The 26,552-nt window shown below is 36.7% G+C and overlaps 1 protein-coding gene across 1 annotated transcript in view; it reads right to left on the reverse strand.

The window, feature by feature from the left end:
* Window positions 1–1,962: 1,962 nt before the first annotated feature.
* ATG3 (autophagy related 3) overlaps window positions 1,963–26,552 on the reverse strand; it is a 34,598-nt gene continuing 10,008 nt past the window's right edge. The window contains exons 4-12 of the mRNA NM_001075364.1: window positions 26,315–26,385; window positions 15,591–15,698; window positions 12,862–12,911; window positions 10,704–10,785; window positions 6,675–6,709; window positions 6,282–6,437; window positions 5,507–5,634; window positions 3,727–3,795; window positions 1,963–2,215 (exon numbers count right to left, since the gene is read on the reverse strand). Coding sequence (NP_001068832.1) covers window positions 2,134–2,215; window positions 3,727–3,795; window positions 5,507–5,634; window positions 6,282–6,437; window positions 6,675–6,709; window positions 10,704–10,785; window positions 12,862–12,911; window positions 15,591–15,698; window positions 26,315–26,385 — 781 coding nt within the window. The 3' untranslated portion in view covers window positions 1,963–2,133. The remainder of the gene's footprint in view (window positions 2,216–3,726; window positions 3,796–5,506; window positions 5,635–6,281; window positions 6,438–6,674; window positions 6,710–10,703; window positions 10,786–12,861; window positions 12,912–15,590; window positions 15,699–26,314; window positions 26,386–26,552) is intronic.

The following is a 26,552-nucleotide window of genomic DNA, read 5'->3' on the forward strand; positions in this document are numbered from 1 at the left end:
GTATTGTATCAACATTAATTTCTTAGTTTTGATAAGTGTATCATGGTTATGCAAGGTATTAACATTAGAGGAAACTAGGCGAAGGATGTACAGGACTTGAAATTCTTCCAAAAATATAAAATTATTTCCAAAAAAAAGTTAGGAAAAAAAAAACTATCATCATTTACTACTACATATGCAAATCAGACATTTAAGAATGACATGAAGCTAATATAAAAAATAAACTAGATGTGAGGGCTTATAAGACTGTCGCACATAATCTGAATACCAATTCTAAGTTCATCAACAACTTCACTGTTCATCAAACCAACCCCATTTTTCTTGAGTGCTAGAAACCTGAACTCTATAACACACTTATACCATTAACATTTCCATTTCTATTTTGGGGTTGTCATTTCCTTCTCCGGGGGTATTCCCCACCCAGGGATTGAATCTGGGTCTCCTGCACTGCAGGTGGATTCTTTACCAACTGAGCCACTAGGGAAACCCTATTTTATATAGTAGGCACCCATACAAAGATTTCAATAGGAAGAAAAAGATCTGAAACTAAGGTTTGACCAACAAAATCATTTATGCCACCTAGTGGTGACTGAAATAAATGACTGTTAGCTTAAAATAAGATTTGAGAATATCTGTATTTACAATAAATAAGGCTTAATTGGGAGAAAACGTTGACAATGTGATAATACCTATTATTACATATCATTTAAAGGTATTAAAAAATAAGATATTTCAGTAAAATCAGTTGAGTGCTTAGTTGCTCAGTCATATCCGACTCTTTGCAACCCCATGGACTGCAGCCCACCAGGCTCCTCTGTCCATGGGGATTCCCCAAGCAAGAATACTGGAGTGGGTTGGCATGTCCTCCTCCAGGGGATCCTTCCAACCCAGGGATAAAATCCAGGTTTCCCACAGTGCAAGCAGATTCTTTACCGTCTGAGCCACCAGGGAAGCCCAACATCAGCTGAAGATTAATTTAAAGAGTAACCTGGTGGCATACATGAGCAAGCAGGCTATTCAGTCATTATTTTCATTATGGAGATTTCCTTAAAACACAAAAACTGGGTTAAAATTGGAAAAGGGGGAAAAATAAAGGGGCACTGAAGGTAAAGAGAGTATTTTTGAATGATGAGGATAAAAAAAAACAAACCTAGAAACTAAGGTTCCTTAAACGCGGTCAGCCACTCCTGGTACGTGCTAAAGCGGTAACAGAATGTAAATGGAGTTCTCAAAGGGCCTGCGTTCTACTCCTTGGCTCTGTGAGTGTTCTTGCTACTCCTTGGCTCTGTGAGTGTTCTTGCACACTTACCCTTTCTGAACTCCCAGACCCAGATCTATAAACTATACAACAAAGGGACTTCTTTAAACTTTAATATTAACTTAATTTTAATGTTAATTAAATTTAATTCAATTGAAATGCTAATATTCTATCCCCTGGAGAAGGAAATGGCAACCCACTTCAGTATTCTTGCCTGGGAAATCCCATGGACAGAGGAACCTGGTGGGCTTTAGTCCATGGGGTCACAAAGAGTTGGATGGACAGAACTGAGCATGCACGTGTACACACGCACACACAGGCAATCACAATAAGAAAAATATTCTTGAATCAAGAATTACTCTGGAAACATTAACTTAACAAAATAAGCACTTAATTTCCTGGCGTACAGTAAGTACTTCATCAATGTTAACTATTAGCAGATAGGAGACTTAGGGAGATAGAGGGAAAACAAAAGGAACAAAGAGCAAGAGAAAAGAAGGGAGAGGGAGTCTAGCATGCAGTATTTTCTAGTCCCAGCTCTCACACACAAATACACATTTAAATACCTTCCTCATAAATGTGAACCAAAAATACTCTTATCATCATTCTGTATATTTCTACACTTAAAGAATTATTATTATTTAAGAAAAATGCTATTACCACCTTTTTGATAAGAAGCAAGAAAAACAGTCTCTTTACACTCATTTTTATTAAACAAATAAGGCTGGTAGTGGAACATTTTTTATTTAATGCATAAACATAAGTCTCTTTATTAGAGAAATTGTACATATTGGTGAATATGGTCAATGGTCACATCTATGGGTTAATTCCTTAAAAATCAGAACCAATAATTAGGATAGATTCTATACTCTCTGTTACATCGTGAAGTGTCTTGTGTAGTCATATTCTATTGTTGGAATGACAGCTTGTACAAATTTCAAGAAAATTAGAAGATACCTAAAGGTTTTTAGCTAAGGAAAATAGATTGGTAAATTCCGATTTAAGCTAACATTGTAATTATCCATTTTATTAAGCAGTAACTCCTCAGAAAATTTATAGAACACAGAATCTTAAATCAAGTATATTAAAAAAAAAACATTCATTCATGCAAGCTGGTGTCTATTCAACACAAGGCTCTCTACAACTTTAAGAATGCTTGACTTATCCCGATTTAATATTTGCATGTTAAGACTTCTTAAAAAGTACAAGTTCTTATCAGCCCAAATATTTTAATATATAAATAAGGACATTGTTGCACATATTTAAATGAGTGGGAAATGGCTTTTTTACTGCCTATAAGTTTTTTAGAGTATGTTAGAAAATGAGACAGTGTGAAGAATATAAAAATACTGAAGCAAAAGAACAAAAAATAGGTAAAAATCCTCGATAAGGACTGATTCTTGGTTAGTATATGTACCTGCCATAGAATCTGCTATACTGGACTGTCTAACAAATTTCTGAATTTTTTTCCTATGTTCCACTGCACTTAGAAACATTAAGAGCTTAATTTTTAATTGATGACTCAATTAGAATTACATAGAGTCTTCCAAGTTGCTATATAGCTTCAAAAATAGAGATGAATACTCATATTATGCATAATAGGCTTTCAACAGTAAATCTGGTTTGGACCAAAAACTCCTGGTTGTTTCAATATCACACCAGCTCAGTGTTTCTCTGAGGGACACACATTCTGTTAGCAGTGCTCATGTTATCTATAGTTCCAAGACAGTGGCAACCCCTCAGTCTACATCTAACAGTGAGTGGCATGAACCACTCATTTAAGCTGTTTGGTATTTAAACCATTGACTTTGGTTGCTTATCACAAATCCAGGCTATGGGCATGTGTATTTCAGGATCCAGTAGTTCACTTAATTCCTCTTGTCAACCCCAGAAAAATAAATGGGTGCTCATATCTGGAGAAAAATGAGAATACTGTATTTGAAGACTACCTGAAATAGAATTCATGTGCTTTTTACTTTTCTTCACTTCAGAGATCTCAGACAAAACCCAACTTTACTTTTTACCTGATAGGAAAGTACACTTTTGATAACATGCTAAATTAGGAATATTATCTTGAGGAAAAGATATTCATGTGTTATCCTCTAAATTCATAGGTTACTCATCTTTCATCAACAGACTAAGCGTTTTGAGTTTCTTTCCCATCAAGAGTTAACAGTTATGAATTGCATACTCTCAGCCATTGCCTTCTGAACAAACAAAGGTACTTGGCAACCTGCTACCTAGAAGCACATATTGCTCTGAAGCTCTGTAATAAAGCAGAGTGAACTGGTTCACACAGGGATACGTGCTCAACAACTGAACCAGGCCAGAACTATCACAGTGCAACATTTTCCAAATAAAGACTCCCACTAAAATTTCCACATATGAGGGGCTAAATTTCTCAAAAAGGGGGAAAAAATCCCAGAAGCACTTTGCCTCTAGTCACATACACAGACAGGTAAGGATACATATGAACACCAAGTTCTCCCCCTCCTTCTGCAACAGTCTCAATGATTTTCTTCATCACCTCAGCATGCCTAAATGCAAAAGAATAAATATTAGCATAGGTCAACTGGATCAAAATAGGAAAAGCAAGTTTTTGTTTGTGAAAATTTTTACTGTCAGTGATTTTAATATATAACAGTAATTACGTAAAATATTCTCCTCCCTACTCTCCAACAAGCCAGACTGTTGAGTCATGCAGACAATTTTACTGGAGGAGGGGCTAATTTTAAAAAGCTATGGTAGTCACAAAGGAACACAATAGAACTAGTTAGCTTTCCTATGATGGGGGCGGAAGTGGGGTAGGGAAGAAAATCAGAGAAAGGGAAATCATACCAGGGCACAACTGCAGAGCAAGGGCTTTCTGCTCTGAGAAATAAACAAGAATCCAACCAGACAAATTCAAAAAAGTTACATGAAAATGGTTGGTAAAAAACAACAACAAAAAAGAAGTATTTATAATGCTGTGATTTTGACTGCTTAAATATTTAATAGAGAATAAGCCACAACTCAGTTAAAGAAAAGCCAGTTGGTCAAAGTTCATATATATATATATTTTCAGATAAAAATTATCTGATTCTAATTAGAAAAAAAAATTTTGCCTTTATATAAAGGATCTTTATCTAAAGTTTTCCACAAATCTTTTCATGGCCAACTGGTAAATCTCCTATGCTACATAAAACAGGGATATCAGAGTAATTATCTGAGCAAATTAACTGAGTAAAGGGCATCATACAGAAGAAATGAACTTTTATATGTATCCTGGCTTAAATAACACTACTTCAATCTCTGAATGCAACCTTCATGACAGAGGCAATCAACTTAGAAGATGAGAGTAAATGTACTGGCCCTGAGAATATGAAGACATAATCTGAAGCAGCCAATGGCAAGGCCTAAAATGCCTTGATTATGTATATAGACTCAGTGTCACTTTTTTAGCCCTGTGAAAACACACTGATACAAAGAAATACCAAATTAGAAAATGTACTTGATTTGGTAGGGTTGGAAACTTAACTGAAAAGTAGAGGAGAATAGAAATTTTGCACACATCTCCCTTCACTAACCAATAAAAGGAGATTAATAGGTCACCTAGAAAAAGCACAAAGTTAACTTTATATCGGAGAAGGCAATGGCACTCCACTCCTGTACTCTTGCCTGGAAAATTCCATGGATGGAGGAGCCTGGTAGGCTGCAGTCCATGGGGTCGCTAAGAGTCAGATACCACTGAGCGACTTCACTTTCACTTTTCACTTTCACGCATTGGAGAAGGAAATGGCAACCCACTCCAGTGTTCTTGCCTGGAGAATGCAGGGACGGGGGAGTCTGGTGGGCTGCTGTCTATGGGGCTGCACAGAGTCGGACATGACTGAAGCGACTTAGCAGCAGCAGCAGCAGCGGTAACTTTATATTCCACATTCACAGAAAGATCACAACAGAGCAAACCATTAGTATTTTTTAATCTAAAAAGAATCTTCCAAAATATTCCTGGAGCTAATAAAAGGAGTAAAATCACAAAAATCTATACTGTAACACAACACAAAAGAACAAAAAAATATTCTTAATGAATTGAAACTTAGAAGAAATTGATAAATTTTTTTTTGGTCTTATATATTACTTAAACACAAAAACATTTCTAAGGAAGACAATAGAATTTTATTTATGAAGTAAATTTTTTTCTGTTCAGACACTGTTTATACAGACTCTCAAGTGGTAAATCCATGAAGTGTACACACACACAACACACACCTGCATGGGTGAACTGAACACATAGGAGGTGGTGGGAGATGAGGGTGATTTTCAATGGTCACTGTTTTCTTCACATGATCTTGACTGATGTCTTCGTACATGTGCTCAACTGTTAAAGGCTGCCGTTGCTGAAACCATAAAAAATGCTTTGAAATTACTGTTTAAGAACTTTTAGGCCTAAACTTTAGTCTTTATAAATATACTTAGCCCCACCTTCCACATCACTTGCAAATTCAAATTCTATACTATTTAGAATCACCAGATCATTTGGGGCAAAGTACCAAGTAGGCAGGGAAGAGAGTCTGTCCATCAAGGCTATGTGACATCAGCTATCATCTAATACAGAAAAAAGTCCACAAAAAGGCAAGTTCAGAGCTATCAAAACATTTTATAACTTTATAACATCTTTTAGGCCTACTTGTTTTCCATTTATAGTCACTGGAATGACAGGTTAAACAAGTTAATTTTATTTTAGTTTTCCTTTATTACAAACCAACTTCAATTTTCTTCACATTTCGAAGGGGTAAGCTCTAGGGACCAAGGAATAAACGTTAACAGATTATTTCTGTTTAATCCTTAGCAGTGTTGTTTCACATTGAATAATTCCTAGTTTCTTCAAAATAAGAATCGAATTCAACATTAATCACAAAATAACAAAACAAATGATTCCTAAAACTTTAAAGGCCAAAATATATACCCATGGACTTAATGACAAAAGAATTCAACCCTCAAATTTTAAATATTTACACTAAAATAAATTTTTCTTTAGTTTTACCTCATCATAGCCGAACAACCATAGTCGTGGTGTCTGGTAATATTTATCATAAGTGATGTAAAGGTCATAAGTTCTGGTTTGCAAAATAGCATCCTCACCTCCAGCATCAGTTTTAGCTTTACAAGCTTCTACTATTTTCCTTGTATCTAGAGTAGCCTGGTAATAGTGGAGAAAAATTTACAACCATTAAAATCACTATGTGGTGTTTTGGCAAATCTTCCCATCCTATGTATTTTTTATTCAACAGCAGATATAACAAAATTCAAAGCTAAAATGTTACATGCTATAAACAAAGTACACATAAAAAACTCATTTGATAGATCAAGATATTAGGAACACTAATCCCCAAGTTTACTCGTTAAAAATTAACTAAAGAAAACTCGATTTACAAACCTCATCTGTTTCCAACAATCCACTCTCTTCATATTCTGTTATAAAAAGCAACAAAAGATTAATCAAGTTCAAAATAATTTCCTAAACCAAATTACATATTACTTCAGAGAATGCAAAACCTGGGTTTTTGCTTTAGTTTCGACTGAAGATACTGAATAAATGAGAGAGCTAATTCTATATTTCTAAAGAAGCAGATACTCTACCTAACAGTGCCAGAGAAAGTCAGCATACTTGAGGCTTGATCTATTACTAATACCAAGTGGCACAATAATACTACAGGGTCCTTGGTGACTCCATAGGGTACGCAAGGATATTTATATAACTGCGTAAGACATGCTCGTTAAGGTCATCAGTGACTTCTACTTGCTGAATCCAGTGGTAAATTCCTCGTTTTCATCTTCAGTTCAGTTCAGTTGCTCAGTCGTGTCCGACTCTTTGCGAACCCATGAATCACAGCACACCAAGCCTCCCTGTCCATCACCAACTCCTGGAATTCACTCAGACTCACGTCCATCGAGTCAGTGATGCCATCCAGCCATCTCATCCTCTGTCGTCCCCTTCTCCTCCTACCCCCAATCCCTTCCAGCATCAGGGTCTTTTCCAATGAGTCAACTCTTCGCCTCTTAAGAACATCTGGCATGATTTATTTCTTCTTCCTTGCAACGTTTTCCTTCCTCAGCCTTTAAGATACTACATTTTCCTTGCTTTCCTCCCACCTCACTAACTTTTCCTTCACGATCTCCTATGCTGGTCCTGTTCAACATCTACAGTAACCGAAAGCTGAGTTTTTGGAACTTGCCTCTTCTTCATCCACACCAACTCCCTTAAAGATTTCATCTAGTCCCAATGACTTTAAATGCTGATGACTCTTGAATTTATTCCCTTACTGCAAACACTGATACCCAACTATTTGTTTATGACTCGAATGAATGACTAGGGGGCAGCACAAGTATCACATGTCAAAAACTGAGCTCCTGACTTCCTCTCCAAAGCCATTCATTCCCCATCTGAATAACATCATTCTACACACTCAGGTCAAAAACCCTGGAGTCACACGTGACCACTCGTGTCACATTCAACCCAGCAACAAATACTCTTTTGGCCCTACCCTCAAAATATCTAGAATCCTCAGTTTCTCATCACCTCCAGTTACCACCTGAGCCCATGTCACAGTCGTTTCTTGCCTAGATTATCAAAATAGACACCTAACTGTTGTCCCACACCCATTCAGTCTTTATTCTCAACACTGCAGTCATAGCCATCTTAAAATCTCATTCTGTTGTTCCTTTACTTAAAAAAACCCCAACAGCTTCTCATCTCAGAGTTAAAGCCAGGGCCCTACACCATCTGGTTCCCAGGTTACCTCTCTTAACTCCATGCCTTATTACCCTCTCCTCGCGCCTCTCTAAAAATAGGAGTCTCCTTGCAGTATTTATATAAGTCATATGTGTTCCCACTTTAGGGCCTTTGTACTCTTCCTCAGATAATCAAACAGTTTGTCCGCTTACTTGTCAGGCTATACTCAAAAGGCATATCCTCAGTGACGTTTCTCTTAACCAACCTATTTAAAAATTACAACACTCATCCTACTACAAGACTCCCTATTTCTGCCTGCCTTTACTTTTCTCCCTAACACTTATAACCATCTGAGACAGTTTATGTTTTGCTTTATCTATTGTTTTGTCTGTGTCCCCTAAATCAAATATTAGCTCTCTGAGATCATGTCTACTGCTTTATCTCCACCACCAAATGTAGTATCCGATATATAGACACTGTCTTGCTCAATAAATATTTGCTGAAAAATGGATGAAAATTAACTGTTATATTAGGTACCAATGACACTTTTTAAGCAAAATTCCATATATAGCAATTCTTTAATTCTATCCAAGGGAAATGTAACAAACATACTAGAAGGTGGTCAGATATTTAAGGCAATTCTATAGCTTGAACTCTAAAAACTGTTCAGTTCAGTTCAATTGCTCAGTTATGTCCGACTCTTTGCAACCACATGCACTGCAGCACACCAGGCTTCCCTGTCCATCACCAACCCCCGAAGCTTGCTCAAGCTCATGTCCATCAAGTTAGTGACGCCATCCAACCATCTCATCCTCTGTCATCCCCTTCTCCTGTCTTCAATCTTGCCTAGCATCAGGGTCTTTTCTTACGAGTCAGTTCTTCACATCAGGTGGCCAAAGTATTGAAGTACTAAAACAGTACTTTATTCATAACGTTTCCTGCTCCAGCTTAACAACTGTATACCATTGAGAGACAGAATCCAGAAATGAGCATTTGTGCAAGAAGGTGGTCTGACAACTATGAGACTTCCATGTGGAAATCAATCTAAATGAGTAGATCTGGGTTGGGGTTTAGTCGTGGATGTCTTGAGTGTAGACATGGTATATGAGTTTCCTGTGATCAATTTTGGTTACAAGTAAACTCATCTGGATTTCTTCAACGAATAGAAGTATACATGGAAATAAGGATAAAATTCTCACTAGAATCCAGGAACAGATATACAGCTAGGTTTCATGGAAGCTCAAAAGTAATTTAGGAAACAAAACTGAAAGTTACTTAATTCTTTTTGAAAGGTACTTTTAAGTCAAAGGATTCCCTGGTGGCTCAGATGGTAAAAGAACCTTCCGGCAATGTGGGAGACCTGAGTTTGATCCCTGGGTTGGGAAGATGCCCTGGAGGAGGGCATGTAACGCACTCCAGTATTCTTGCCTGGAGAATCCCTGTGGACAGAGGAGCCTGGCAGGCTACAGTCCAACCCATGAGGTCACAAAGAGTCAGACACAACTCAGCAACTAACACTTTCACTTTTTAAGTCAAGGCTACTCTGGTTGATTAGGCTAAGCTGCCACTGCCTCTTCAGCAGACACCACTTGCCATCTCTACAGATACTATCTTCTACTTCTGCATTCTATCTCACTAAATTCTAGGTACTGGGGGGATCTGGCCACTTTACAGCCTCCAAAATGCCTGCGCTGTCATTTTTCATATTCTCTTCTTTTTTCCAACTGCTAACCCTCTCTCTATACATACATATATTCATATTTAAACTCTCATAGAAAATCTAATGCATTTTACACACCATTCTTCCTGCCAGACTACAGTCTCCAATTACAGAAGTTACAAGAGTAGATAAAAATCTACCTGGGAGTGTAGGGAGTGAGCAGAAAAAGAGAGTGAAATACCATAAAATAGCAACATTTAACAGCTAAGCAGAAGTAAAAGAGCCTGGGAAGAAGACTTAGAAGAAACAGTCAAGGAAGGAGGAGGAAAATCCCATGTTATAAAAACCAAGGGAGGAAAAGGTTAACAGAATCAAACAAATATACAGAGAAGGTAAGTACTATAAAGACAGATTGGGCTTAATAGAGAGGTTGTCCTGGTGACAGCAATTTCTTCCATCTACTTTTAAATATCTGAAATTTCATATTAAAGATTATCATGCTAATAAAATATGAAGTTTTGAATAGCCATATACTTTTAGACCTGTATTACTGTGTTCTGTTAGTACAATGGGTTTCAATCTCTTGTAACAATTATTTACTAACACATTAAGTCTCAACTCTCAACTGGCAATCCTAGGAAGGCACTTCCGATTCTTAGGAAGCAGTGGGAGGATTCAAAAGGCCCCATTAAGAATAACTATCATAAGGTTTAAGTAGTAAGATGCTATCAAAAAGGAAAAAGAAAATACTAAATCCCTAAACAAATTTTCTTCTGTTCTGAAAGAATTTAGGAATTAGCTTAAGAATCTGTATCTTATGGCTATCTCCAGCATTAAATATTTATGATCAATACTGATCCAGCAGAAATGATGCTATCAAGGCCATGCTCTGGGTAAAGTCTAAGAGCAAGGTAAGTTCTGCACTGATTAAATTTAAACTAAACAAATCCTCTCTAGGCTGTTAAATGTTAAAATTCAGAACTCAATAAAGTAGAATTCTTAATCCATACCAATTACATGTAGTCTACAATCAATACTCTATTGTGATTAAAACAAATCCATAACACAAATACCTTCCATATCTGCAGCTTCTCCTTCATCTTCCTCTTCCTCCTCCTCACATAAAGCTGAGCAATCTTGGAGTTTTATACTGTCCTTTGAAATTAATTAAATTTAAAGTCATTTAAAAATGTTCATGAGTTCAAATACTGAGCACCCACATGCCAGCACAGTGCTAACCACTGCAAAAGTAAGCATGATGAGATATTTCTTATACTCAAAAAACTCCTACTTCATGATAAACCCATAAACCAATCATTAAAAACCATGTGCTAACCACTGTGACTGAAAAATACAAAAAGTATAGAAGCACCAGGAGTCATTTAAAAATTGTTGCCGGTTGCACTTCTGACAAAACAATATTTCTAGCTAACCAATTCACCAGTATTAGAAAGTCAGTTCAAAGTTAACCCATACACTTAAAGGAGAAAAAAATATATAAATATATATTTATAAATCACAATACATTTATATGTTATTATTATTATAAATCAAATACTATCGTATTCTCTAATTTAACATTCCTGGTTGAATTAAGCAATTACAATTATTATAACATATAAGATTTTAGTTCAATTTCTTAACTATATCTGCATCAAAATGACATAATGCTAACTAACCAAAGACAAGCCTAATATAATATACAATTATCACTTTCACAAAATTAATATTCTAAAAATCTGAAGTCAATGTAGTAGGTCAAAAAACTGGACGTTTAGTTTCACCTAATTTATAATTTTATTTTAATAGTATGTATTCTAAGCACTAAATTATTTAAAAAAATCATGTAAATTCTGTATTAAATAGGAAATGACAGGGAAGATAAATTCTAGTTGTAAATTATTCCAAGTACTCAACCATTAGTAAGACATGAGAATGCTAAGTGGGATACTAAGTACCGTATAAACCATTATTAAATTTATTACAAATTCCTGAGAGGGTTTATCATAAACCTATCAAAACAATGGATCCACACTCTGCCATTTATTATTCCCAAAGTCTGATCCATACACATTAATCGCTAGAATAAACAAGAGCTTCTGAAGCAGCAAAGCCATTTATGTAATTTCTCCTTAGTCAAATTCTCCAAAAAGCAGAACTTCAAAAGGATGAATTCTCAGACTAATGAACTGAACCGTAATCCCTAGCAAGCATTAAATTGTATCCTGGGAAAAAAAAGAAAAAACCTTGTTTGGGTTTTTAACACCTTCTGTTAAGCCCCAGTAACAAATCCCAAAAGATCCAAGTGACAAAAACACACAAAGACGATGATCTTAAACTAGGAACTGCTGTGGCTGTTTCAGAAAGACAGAAAGAATGGTTACTCTGTCAAATAGTCTATCCTCTACGAGAATGGACTATTTAACAAAATAGTTAAGAAAATATAAAGGTGAAAGTGTTTTGCATTATATTTCAAACAACTATATAAAAATATGAAGACAACTATAAATATTCTTTAGAAATGAAAAGCTAATATAGATAGTCTAAATTACTGAAAAGTTTCAAGCAGAAAATTTCTACCCAATTGTATATTTTTACCCTTCCTTCAAATAAACTGTACAATATAACCCAAGTGATTTAGCTTTCACTCATTCAAAACGTCATGATTTTGGATGCTATAAAGCTTCCTTTAAATTTTCAAAATGAAAAACAGAACAAAAAATAAGAATCCCTCAAATCAGCAGTAAATTAAGAAACTTCAGAAGAAATGAATAAACTGCTTAAGACAATGTTTAAACTACAAATTTAAACACGATATTTATATCAGCAATCTATTAAAGTAATCAGCAAGTAAGTAAATCCCCTCAAAAACCTCCACTTACAGAATGTGTGGGACTTTTGTTTAAAAATAAAAAGCCATTTCTTGTAAACTGGCCTAGAAATCTTCCCAAATAGTAAAAATTTATAGATTTTAACCAGTTACAGTCTCAAAAAAATGTTTTTCTTAACCATTTGACAGAGTAAAGAAAAGAGAAGCTCTGGGAAAACAGTAGTGTTTTGGTATGCTGATGCAGAAAAATAAGAGGAAATAAAATAGCTGGAATTTAAAAGAGTTGATAATAAATACTGATAGTAAGAGTTTGCATATGAATGATATGAATAACCTCAAAATAAATATACAAGCAAATAACTAGGTCACTGAATTTAAAAACATAACTAATTAACCATTACCTTGCTTTCCAGTGTAATCTCCTTAACTGCTTCGGTTATTCCTGCAATACCTGTTTAAAATTCAGCAGAAAATAACTAAAATTAAGTTGTAAAGATCTTCAATTTACCTGATTTGAGCAATATAAAAACTTTTAACATTATCCAAATTCTCAAAATTCTCTGAAATGAGAAAGCAATGTTAGCAGAACTTTTACAAATGAACTCTAATGGTAATAAATAATCACAAAGGTACTTCTCAAAATTAAATAACTTTTAAAATATCAGTTTAATATTTTACCATAAATTATCCTAGCCTATCTTTCCTCATTTAGTATCCTTCATTTATTTTATTTACTTCCCTTGTGTGAGCCTATCAAAATAAATATTCTCACAAAGTAAAGAGACTATAGGGGTCATATAACCTGCAATGAAATTTTCTGAGTAAGATAATGGTTATGTTAAATATGTTATTTGCTTCAGAGATCTAGGACATCCAAAGGAAGTAATATTCACATCAGATTTATATAAGACTTTCTATTTTACTGCTTCTGTATTTTATATAGTTCTCACAAACACTGTTTTGTAAAGTAGTCACGGTAATGGTTTCTCCCTATAAAGAAATGAAGTCTCCAGAGAAAGAAACTTGTATAAATCTCACAGTTACATGAAGAACCTGGGATTCAAATCCACACCTACTCTTCGGTTCAGTGCTCTGTCCACTGTACCTCATTAAACAGCTACCTTGGAAACCACTTGTCTCAATGAAGGTGACATTAAGAAGATGGCAGGATCATAAGTCAGCTAAATAATATTTCTAATTCAAGACATCCATCAGTGTTTTCAAATGATTCAACAAGGATGGGAAACAGTAAAGGAAAAAAAAAAAAACCCTAAACACGAAATATTGCTTTGCTCCTTTGTTTATCTTCTGAAGCTTTGATATATCTGTTCAATATATCCAATCCAAAGAGTTACTTTCAAATAGAAAATGTCAGTCACAATCCATAGCTCAAGCATAAAGCTTTTATATCAGAGTAGTTTTTCTAGAAATTATTTTATAATAGGTATGATTATTAACATAATGGATTTCTATTACAACTCACTGAGACTACTTCACAGAAACCAACAAAATAAACCTCTTCAATCCATCTAAATATAATGCAGTAGCATCCCATTAAATCAGACTCTCCTAAAAGGAGGACACATTGGAAAAGAAAAAGAAAGCTGAAAGGATTCTTATGAAGGTAACACTGTACCAGTTGTGATGGTTAATCTCATATGTCAACTTGGGTAGGTTATTGTATCCCATAGTTTGATCAAACAGCAGTCTAAATGTTACTTCTGAAGGTTATTTTTTAAATGTGCTTAACATTTAAATCAGTATACTTAAGAGTAAAGCAGATCACTCTCCATAATGTAGGTGAGCCTCATTCAATCAGCAGATGGTTAAGAAAAAGAGACTTAGTCTCTTAATAGACTTTTTTTCTTAAGAAAAAAAGACAGTCTCTAGAGGAATTAATTCTACTTCCAGACTGGCCTCAGACTCTAGCTGTATCAACTGACCATTACCAGTCTTTAGGCTGCTGGCCAGCCTGTCCTTTACATTTCAGAATTGCTAGCTTCCACAATCATGTAAAAGGACTTCCCTAATGGCTTAGAGGGTGAAGAATCTGCCTGCAATGCAGGACACCCCAGTTTGATTCCTGTGTCAGGAAGATCCCCTGGAGAAGGGATAGGCTACCCACTCTAGTATTCTTGGGCTACCCTGGTAGCTCAGACTGTAAAGAATCCACCTGCAATGTGGAGACCTGGTTCAATCCCTGGGTTGGGAAGATTCCCTGGAGGAAAGGTTATCCGGCAACCCACTCCAGTATTCTGGCCTGGAGAATCCTCATGGACAGAGGAGCCTGGCAGGCTACAGTCCATGGAAAGGATTGGACACAACTGACTGACTAAGGACAGCACAGCACAATCATTCCAACACCTGCTTATCTCTGTGATGAATGCCTTTGTAAATATGCACCTGGATTCTGGGACAGGGATTAAGGAATACAACTAGACAACTGAGAGGCTAACCTGACATCAGAAACACAGTGCTATAACCAGTGGCTCTACTCTATCAACAGGCAATTTCTTACAGACATGCCATCCACATCTTCCAGTAATGAAGACAAAAACAGAAAAATGGAAAGATTTTTGGAAGATGCAGGGGAAAAAACATACAAAAAGTCTAACAGCACTATTCAGTTGAGGAAAGAGGATGATTTTGAAATTATTTTAAGAAGTTGTTCAAACTGCTAGTTTCTCTAGGCCTTGACATAACAATATTCAACTCATTAAGGAACAAGAAAGCTTCAAGGAACTCAGGTCCTGAATCTGTTTTTGAATCATTTAAGGAAACAGATGGCAGTGTCCTTTCCTGAGCAGAGGAAAAACGAACTGAAAGAGGTACTTTTTCCTGTGCAGATTATTTAGCATTCTGACTACTGCAGTGAATCTCAACTGAAAGCAATAATTTTGCCTTCATGGTATATTTGGCAGTGCATAGTGGCAAGCAGCACAGTACTATAAAATGTGGTACACTCCAAAGGCATTTTTTCCTAATTTGTTCTCCAGCTTCTTTTCACATAAAAATCTTCTGGTACAAAACTATACCTTGTGTTGCTTTATTTTTTAAATCAAGGCTGTTATAAAAGATTGCAAAAGAGTTTAAAAGAAATTAAACACATGCCATTCTATTCTCCTCTTACCTGTATTATGATAAGTATCTACCCATCCCCCATCGCCATCATCTTCTTCAATGATAGCTTCCAATTCATCTGAATATTCCATCTGTTTACACCGCTTATAGCATGGAACTATAAAGAAATGCCAAGGGCAGTTACTAGGATATATTCTGCTTTCTGTAAATCCATTTTTAAAAGAGAGTTTATTCCACAAAATATATTCCTACCATCAAAATATTAAGTGAATATTATATTTTATTTCTAATAAGAGTATTTAAGAGTTACACTCAATCAACAGACATATAATTATTTGATGACACTTATCTTTCCCTAAATAGCTTTGTGAGAAGACAAGTAGAAAGGCTCTACTGAGAGTGTTCAAAGTATGCTCTACCTTTATGATCTGTGATCAGCAAACCTGAAGTCAGAGATGACATTGTTCAACCTCAGGCTAATGAATAACATATCATTTTAGTACTTTACTCTCAGAACATGGAGGCACTACTTGTCATACTCAGAGGTGGTAGAGGTGACCTCTGGTTTACAACGTTAAAGTAACTTTCAATATGAGCTTCATAATTTGTATTTAAGCTCCAGCTATTAATAATGGATAAACCAGTGTAAAGTTCACTAATCTGCTAAATTTTACTCTCTTACACAAATTGGTGCCAAGTTCTTCATATAGCATATGCTTCGATCAACAGGTATTATTCACATAAGCCTAAAACTGAAAAATTATAAGGTAAAAACATTGCAGTGTGGGGTCACCAAAGTGCTATTAATCTCTTGATTTTTTTTAAAAACAAGCAAGATAGACATGACCAATCCCATCAAAAACTATACTGATATAAACTGACCAATCCCATCAAAAACTATATTGATATAAACTGTATTGATACAAAAGTGATATTTTATACATATTTTGCCTTTCCTATAATGAGTAGAACACAAATCAATGCATTGTTATATGTCATTAGACTGTGAATGTAACAACCTTTTGATGTTTTCAAATTAGCTTCATAATAACCTCATTAATTTCATAAATACTTGTTTCAGAAACACGTTTGTGCCTACAGGTAATCTTTCAATGATACAATGGATAATAAAACCTCTAGCTTTGAGATTTTAGATATCAAAAGTAGTATCAATTATACCTTCCATGAAAAACTTAGGTTTAAAAAAGACTGATATTAAGTAGCTGAAAAGATTATAATTATGAAGTCCACTTAAAAGGTCCAACAAGGGTGTCTTTTCACCTTGCTTATAGTTTCCTTTGTTGTGCAGAAGCTTTTAATTAGGTCCCATTTATTTATTTTTGCTTTTATTTCCAATATTCTGAGAGGTGGGTCATAGAGGATCCTGCTGTGATTTATGTCAGAGAGTGTTTTGCCTATGTTCTCCTCTAGGAGTTTTATAGTTTCTGAAGGTCTTATGTTTAGATCTTTAATCCATTTTGAGTTTATTTTTGTGTATGGTGAAAAGACAGCCTTCAGAATGGGAGAAAATAATAGCAAATGAAGCAACTGACAAACAACTAATCTCAAAAATACAAGTAACTCCTGTAGCTCAATTCCAGAAAAATAAATGACCCAATCAAAAAATGGGCTGAAGAACTAAATAGACATTTCTCCAAAGAAGACATACAGATGGCTAACAAACATATGAAAAGATGCTCAACATCACTCATTATCAGAGAAACGCAAATCAAAACCACAATGAGGTACCATCTCACGCCGGTCAGAATGGAAGCTATCCAAAAGTCTACAAGCAATAAATGCTGCAGAGGGTGTGGAGAAAAGGGAGCCCTCTTACACTGTTGGTGGGAATGCAAACTAGTACAGCCACTATGGAGAACAGTGTGGAGATTCCTTAAAAAACTGGAAACAGAATTGCCTTATGACCCAGCAATCCCACTGCTGGGCACACACACTGAGAAAACCGGAAGGGAAAGAGACACGTGTACCCCAATGTTCATCGCAGCACTGTTTATAATAGCCAGGACATGGACGCAACCTAGATGTCCATCAGCAGACGAATGGATAAGAAAGCTGTGGTACATATACACAATGGAGTATTACTCAGCCATTAAAAAGAATTCATTTGAATCAGTTCTAATGAGGTGGATGAAACTGGAGCCTATTATACAGAGTGAAGTAAGCCAGAAAGAAAAACACCAATACAGTATACTAACACATATATATGGAAGTTAGAAAGATGGTAACGATAACCCTGTATGCGAGACAGCAAAAGAGACACAGATGTATAGAACAGTCTTTTGGACTCTGTGAGAGAGGGAGAGGGTGGGATGATTTGGGGGAATGGCATGGAAACATGTATAATATCATATAAGAAACGAATCGCCAGTCCAGGTTCAATGCATGATACAGGATGCTCGGGGCTGATGCACTGGGATGACCCAGAGGGATGGGATGGGAAGGGAGGTGGGTAACACATGTACACCCGTGGCAGATTCATGTCAGTGTATGGCAAAACAAATACAATATTGTAAAGTAATTAACCTCCAATTAAAATAAATACATTAAAAAAAAAAAAAGGTTCAACAAGGGGACTTCCTTGGCAGTCCTGCTGATATGACTCTGCACTTCCACTGGAGGCAGCATGGATTCAATCTCTGGCCAGGGAACTAAGATCCTGTATGCCATTGCAGTCAGTGCAGCAAAAAAAAAAAAAAAGCCCAATAAGAAGTCCAATTTTGCTTAGAGCCATTCCCATCATCAATCTACACTTTTTGGCAAAAAGAAATAACAAAATGGAGATAAAATCAAGTATGGAAAAAAATAGTCTACCATAGAAAATCCATAGGAAAAAAAAACTTTACCATAGGGAAAGGCTACCCACTCCAGTATTCTGGCCTGGAGAATTCCATGGACTGTCCATGAGGTCACAAAGAGTCGGACATGACTGAATGACTTTCACTTTCATATAACATTCAGAATGTCATTAAATTTCCAACTTTCTGTCGGAGAGAAGCTAGAAGTACAACTTTAAGCACAAATTACAATCAGTAAGGAAGAGGAACAAGATGGCAGAGTAGCAGGTGGACGTGGAATACATCTCTCTCCATGGATACATCAGGAATACACCTTCGGACACAGAAGTGCTTTTCTTCCAAGGAGCAAAGGCCTTTTAATTTCATGGCTGCAGTCATCATCTGCAATGATTTTGGAGCCATTTAGGCTGTCACAAATCAGCTGTTTCCCTCTTAGCCTTAAATGTTTCTCCTGTGACTCAGACACCCCAATGTGGGGATCAGACCTCTGCTTCAGTTCCCCCACTCACTGAGGGCAAAGGATGAGATGGTTGGATGGCATCACTGACTCAATGGACATGAGTGAGTAAACTTCGGGAGTTGGTGATGGATAGGGAGGCCTGGTGTGTTGCAGTCCATTGGTCACAAAGAGTTGACACGACCGAGCAACTGAACTGACTGGCTATAATGGAATGAGAATCAGACAGTCCTTGCCGCAGCCATACATACCCTACACAGCGCAGTGGCTGGGAACTGGAGTTTAGGGATCGTGGAGCAATCCCAGGGTGAGGGCTGCTGTTGACTGCGGAGAGATGGACTCAGGGGATGTGAAGGAGGAGTCTGTGGTGGGAAATGCCGATGGAGGAGAGCCAGGCAGCCAAGGAAGCAAGGCAATACGGCTGAGTCATGTGTAGGGGGTAGAGCCATAATCATAATCTCTCTCCCCTGACATGCCAGCATCAGCCCCTGAACAACAGAAAGGCTGGCCCATCAAATGTCTGATGCACTGAATTAGAGAGTAGGACCCCACCCACGGTGCCCCTTTAAGTGCCTGATGCGCCAATCTACAGAGTAGGATCCCAGGCAGGGGGCCCCTCTATGTGCCTGATGTACCAAACAACAGAGAAGGACCCCACACAAGGGAGCCCTGTAAGTGCCTATCTGGGCAGAGCTACTACAGACAAAGACTGGCCAAATAGGTCTTCTGATCACCAGCTACAAAAGGCTCAAAAAAACTGATAGGGCCATAACTCCTGCGGCAGAGGTAGTCCGTGTCCTTGCACACTTGGCGCCGCGAGGGTACCCGCAAGCCAAGCAGCTGCGCTACCTTCATGCTGAACTCTCACTGGGGTAGAGCTGCCACAGGCAAAAAAAAGTCGTGTCTATGCACACAGGGTCTCTTAGGTTATGTCGAACTCTCTGTGACCCTGTGGGCTGTGGCCTGCCAGCCTTCTCTGTCAGGGACGGGGGTTCTCCAGGCAAGAATACTGGAGCATATTGGCCTATGCTGCTGCTGCTGCTAAGTCGCTTCAGTCGTGTCTGACTCTGTGCAACCCCAAAGACGACAGTCCACCAGGCTCCTCTGTCCCTGGAATTCTCCAGGCAAGAACACTAGAGTGGGTTGCCATTTCCTTCTCCAATATTGGCCAATACTAGTTGCCAAACCCTTCTAGAGCACTGTATTTCCTGCTGCCTGAGCCCCCAACTCCTCTGAGTACCTGGTGCTGCCAGAACCCCTGCGACTCAAGCAGCTGCACTACCTCCACACCTGCCCCTCACAGGGGCAGCCCTCCAGGGCAGCCTCAGGAGCAAACCCCAGTGGACAACCCATATCCAGAGGTGGAAATAAAACCATAATTGAAACCCAGGGCAGTGTCACTAAGGAAAAAGACCCAAACCCTCCTACCAGCTGTACAAGCTGCAGATTAAATCCACACAATCAACTAGGCAGATTTTGAGTCTGTGGAATATAAAAAAGGTCATTGAGAGCTCCCACAAAAGAAAACGCACGAGTTCTGATAGCTGTGGACGTTGGAGGCAAGAACACATACAAGGACCAGATTAGAATCTGAGCTGCCCTCACAGCAGGTCCAGAGATCAGCACAGTGTTAAAGGGCATCCTAGGGAGGTGAGGTGAACTGCGACTCCCAGTGAGGGAAAGTACTCTGACAGCAGTGACTCAAGAAAAACATTTATTCTTATGTTTTGACTTGTTCTGTAGATTCTTCTGGATTTTTCCCCCCTCCCTCTGTTGTAGTTGTCAATTTTATTGGTACTATGAAATCTAACTAAGCTTTTGAGCCTTTTTTCCCCCTTAAGTCACATTTTTTATTGCTGTTATAAACCTCTGCCTCTATATTGGGCTTTTGCAGTTAGGTGAGTTCTTTTTTAGTTTTAATTTTTTAAACCTATTATTATTTTTCTACATTTATTCCTCCGTTTGCTTTTCCTACTGTTCTTTTCCCCTTGCAGTTAACCTTTAATATATATAAATCTTCTTTATCTATGTCTATTTAACTTTGCATATCTATTTTTCCTTTCTTTTCCTTCTTTACTTTAGTCTCAACATATTTGTTAGTTTTATTTACATTGCTTTCTACCCTAATTGGCACCTTGCTTTAGTTTTGTTTTCCAGTTTGTGCTTTATAAAATTTTGTTCTGATAGATATAATTTTTGGTTCCCTTTGTTCACCAGGTCAATCTACTGTACTTTATTTTTGTTGGACTGTTTTGAATTTGCTTATGGGTGTATATATACATGTGTATATCCAGTAACACTTTTAATAGTCATTATAAACCTCTGCCTCTACATTGGGCCTTTGAAGTTTTGTGGAGTTTTCCTTTTCTTTCTTTTCTCTTTCTTCTTCTGTATTTTTTCTTTTCTCTATTTCATAATTATAATTTTCTTAAATCTGTTATACTTTCTACTTTTCTTCCTTTGTTTGCCTTTCCTACTGTTCCTTTTCCCCTTGCAGTTAATCTTCAATGTATATAAATCGTCTTCATCTACCTCTATTTAACACTGCATTAGCTACTCTTTCTTTCCTGTCTTTCTTTCCTCTCAACGTATTTGTTACTATTATTTTCATTGCTTTATTCCCAACTGGCACCTTGCTTTAGTTTTGTTTTCCAGTTTGTGCTTTAGTTAGTGTTGTTCTTAACTGGTAAATATAACTTTTGATTTCCCATGTTCGCTGGGTCAATCTATTGTACTTTATTTTGTTGGACTGTTTTGACTTTGCTCATGGGTATATATGTATATGAGTATATACCATTATTTTAAGTATTATTTGCCTGATTTTATAACTGCCATTTGTCTGAGGTTCATCTTTGGTTTCTCATTTGGGATATTTGTTCTAATCTTACTTAATGCCATAACAAACCACTTGTGGAATCTTCATTCCTGACCAGAGATCAAATCCTGAGCCTTTGGAGTGGGAGCACTGACTCCAAGACCCTAGATTACCAGAGAACTAACCCTAGGGAGTATCAAATAGTGAGAACTCCCATAAAGGAAATCACCTGAATACAAGACCCAGCATCACCCAACCACCAGTAGTACCCTGTGCAGGACGCCTCATCTAAACAAACAGAACAAAAATACAGTCATCAGCAGACAGGATTATCACTTCACTCAGCCTTGCACATCAGAGGAATAACAAACAAATAAACAAACAGTAAGTTAAAAAAAAAGAAACAGCAGAGAAATGCTACACAAATGAAGGAACAAACCAGAAACACAGAAGTCCAAATAAATGAAGAGAAAATAGGCAAACTACCTGGAAAAGAATTCAGAATGATGATAGTAAGATGACCAAAAACCTTGGAAACAAAATGGAAAAAACTCAAGAATCAACTAACAAAGACCTAGAATTAAAGAAGAAACATACAGAGACAAACAACACAATTACTGAAATTGAAAATTCTCTAGAAGGAATCAATGGCAGAATATCTGAAGCAGAATTAATCAGTGAGCTGGAAATAACTTTTGAAGGGCAAAATAAAATAGAAAGAATGAAAAGAACTGAAGACAGTCTCAGAGACCTCTGGGACCATATCACATGTACAAGCATTCAAATTACAGGGGTCCCAGAAAAAGAGAAAAAGAAAGGGTATGAGAAAATTTTTGAAGAAATTATAGTTGAAAATTTTCCCAATATGGAAAAGGAAATAATCAAGTCCAAGAGGTACAAAGAATCCCATACAGGATAAACCCAAGGAGAAACATGCCAAGACACACACTAATCAAACTAACAAAGACTAGACACAAAGAAAGAATATTAAAAGCAGCAAGGGAGAAGCAACAAGTAACATACAAGGGAAACCCCATACGTTTAACAGCTGATCTTTCAGCAGGAACTGCAGGCCAGAAGGAATGGCAGGATATATTTAAAGTAATGAGAGCGGAACATCTACAACCAAGATTACTGTACCTGGCAAGGACCTCATTCAAAATTGATGGAGAAATAAAAAGCTTTTCAGACAAGCAAAAGTTAAGAGAATTCAGTACCAACAAACCAGCTTTACAACATGTTCAACGGATTTATATAGTCAAGGAACATAAGGGAAGAAAAAAGATCTACAAGATCAACCCCAAACAATTAAGAAAATGGCAACAGGAACATATATATCAATAATTAAATGTAAATGATTAAATGCTCCAACCAAAAGACACAGACTGGCAGAATGGATACAAAAACAAGACCCATATACAGGCTGTCTACAAGAAACCTACTTCAGATCTAAGGACACATATAGACTGAAAGTGAGAGAATGGAAAAATACATTCCATGCAAATGGGAAGTAAAAGAAAGCTGGAGTAGCAATCCTCATATCAGACAAAACAGACATTAAAATAAAGCGATAAGGAAGGACACTACATAATGATCAAGGGATCAGTCCAAGGGGAAGACAAAACAATTATAAAAATCTATGCACCCAACATAGGAACACCTCAATATGTAAGACAAACACTAACAAACATAAAAGGAGAAATTGACAGTAACACAATAATAGTAGGAGACTTTAACACCCCACTCACACCAATGGACAGATCATTAAAACAGAAAATTAATAAGGAAACACAAGTCTTAAATGATACATTAGATGAGATGGACCTCATTGATATCTTCAGGACATTCCATCCAAATGCAGAAGAATACACCTTCCTCTCAAGTGCACATGGAACATTCTCCAGGACAGACCATATCTTGGGTCACAAATCAAACCTCAGTAAATTTAAGAAAATTGAAATCATATCAAGCATCTTCTCCAACCACAATGCTATGAGACTAGATTTCAATGACAAGAAAAAAAGTGTAAGAAACACAAATACATGGAGATTAAACAACACATTTCTAAATAACCAACATGTTCCTGAAGAAATTAAAAGGGAAACCAAAATACTTCTAGAAACAAATGACAATGAAAACACAACTCAAAACCTAGGGAATGCAGCAAAAGCAGTTCTAAGAGGGAAGTTTATAGCAATACAATCCTACCTCAAGAAACACAAAAAACCAAACAGACAACCTAACTTTACACCTAGAACAACTGAAAACAGTAAAACAACTGAAAACAGAAGAACAAAAAACCCCCAAAATTAGTAGAAGGAAAGAAATCATAAAGATCCCAGCAGAAATAAATGACAAAGAAATGAAAGAAATAACAGTAAAGATTAATAAAATTAAAAGCTGGTTCTTTGAGAAGATAAAATTGACAAACCTTTAGCCAGATTCATCCAGAACAAAAGAGAGAAGAATCAAATCAACAAAATTAGAAATGAAAAAGGAGAAGTTACAACAGACAATGAAGAAATACAAAGGACTATGAGAGACTATTACGAACAACTATATGGCAATAAAATGGATAGCCTGGAAGAAATGGACAGGTTCTTAGAAAAGTTCAATCTTCCAAGAGTGAACCAGGAAGAAATAGAAATTATGAACCCAATTGCAAGCACTGAAATTGAAGCTGTGATCAAAAATCTCACAAAAAACAAAAGCCCAGGACCAGATGGCTTCACAGGAGAATTCTATCAAACATTCAGAGACGAGCTAATGCCTATTCTTCTAAAACTCTTTCAAAAAATTGCAGAGGAAGGAACACTTCCAAACTCACTCTACAGGGCCACCATCATCCTGATACCAAAACCAGGCAAAGACAACACGAAAAGAGAAAACTACAGGCCAATATCACTGATGAACAGAGATGCAAAAATCCTTAACAAAATTTTAGCAAACAATTCAGCAACACACCAAAAAAGCTCATATACCATGATCAAGTTGGGTTTATTCCAGGAATGCAAGGATTCTTCAATACACGCAAATAACTCAATGTGATACACCACATTAACAAATTTAAAGATAAAAACCATATGATCATCTCAATAGATGCAGAAAAAGCCTTTGACACAAAATTCAGCACCCATTTATGATTAAAACTCTTCAAAAAACGGGCACAGAAGGAATCTACCTCAACACAGTAAAGGCCATATATGATAAGCCTACAGCAAACATTATGCTCAATGGTGAAAAACTGAAAGCTTTCCCCGTAAGATCAGGAACAAGGTAAGTGTCCACTTTCGTCACTACTATTCAACATGGTTCTGGAATTCCTAACTAAAGCAGTCAGAGAAGGAAAAGAAATAAAAGGAATCCTGATCAGAAAAGAAGTAAAGCTGTCACTGTTTGCAGATGACATGATACTATACATAGAAAACCCTAAAGACAGTATCAGAAAATTACTAGAGCTAATCAGTGAATTTAACAAAGTTGCAGGATACAAAATCAATACACAGAAATCACTTGCATTTCTATATACTAACATGAAAAATCAGAAAGAGAAATTAAAGAGTCAATCCATTTACCACCGCAACAAAAAGAATTAAATATTTAGGAATAAACTTACCTAAGGAGACAAAAAAAAATGTACACAGAAAATTACAAGATGCTGATGAAAAGAACCCAATCAAAAAGCGGGAAAAAGACCTAAACAGACGTTTCTCCAAAGAAGACATACAGGTGACTAACAAACACATGAAAAGATGCTCAACATCACTCATTATTAGAGAAATGCAAATCAAAACCACAATGAGATATCTCCTCACACCAGTCAGAATGGCCATCATCAGAAAGTCTACAAACAATAAATGCTGGAGAGGGTGTGGAGAAAAGGGAATGTTCTTGCACTGTTGGTGAGAATGTAAACTGATACAGCCACTATGGAAGACAGTATAGAGATTCCTTAAAAAACTAGGAATAAAACCACCATATGACCCCACAATCCCACTCCTAGGCATATACCGAGGAAACCAGGGTTGAAAAAGCCACGTGTATCCCACTGTTCACTGCAGCACTATTTACAATAGCTATAACATGGAAGCAAGCCCATCAACAGATGAATGGATAAAGTTGCGGTACATACACACAATGGACTATTACTCAGCCATAAAAGGAATGCATTTGAGTCAGTTCTGATGAGGTGGATGACCCTAGAAACTATTATACAGAGTGTAGTGAGTCAGAAAGAGAAAGATAAATATCATATTACAACACACATATACGGAATCTAGAAAAATGGTTCTGAAGAATTAATTTACAGAGCAGCAATGGAGAAACAGACATAGAGAATAGATTTATGCACATGGGGAGAGGGGAGGAGAGGGTGAGATGTATGGAAAGAGTAACATGGAAACTTACATTACCATATGTAAAATAGACAGCCAATGGTAATCTGCTGTATGGCTCAGGAACTCAAAACAGGGGCTCTATATAAACCTAGAGGGGTGGGATGGGGAGGGAGATTCAAAAGGGAGGGGATATATGTATACCTATGGCTGATTCATGTGGTGGTTTAACAGAAAACAACAAAATTCTGTAAAGCAATTATCCTTCAATAAAAAAGTAAAAAAAAAAAAAAGTTTAGTAAGTACTAAGTTGTTTTTTTTTTTTAATTATATATGCAACATAATTCTTACCATTTTTGGTGACCAAAAATTGTTTGCCTGATGGTAGGTAAGCCTTCACTTTCAATTCTTCCCCTGTAGCCCTTTAAAAACCAAAATACAAAAAATATTTTAAAAGGCAAAAACAGAAAATATCACGTTAATCTCAACACCACACAACCCACACCCCTGAGAAAACTATTTTAGGATTGCTTTGGGAAGGATCCAAAAAGTGATGTATCTTGGGGCAATGAAGAGCATAGCAATAATA

The sequence above is a fragment of the Bos taurus genome, chromosome 1, assembly GCF_002263795.3.
Source record: "Bos taurus isolate L1 Dominette 01449 registration number 42190680 breed Hereford chromosome 1, ARS-UCD2.0, whole genome shotgun sequence".
In the NCBI taxonomy this organism is placed as follows: Eukaryota; Metazoa; Chordata; class Mammalia; order Artiodactyla; family Bovidae; genus Bos; species Bos taurus.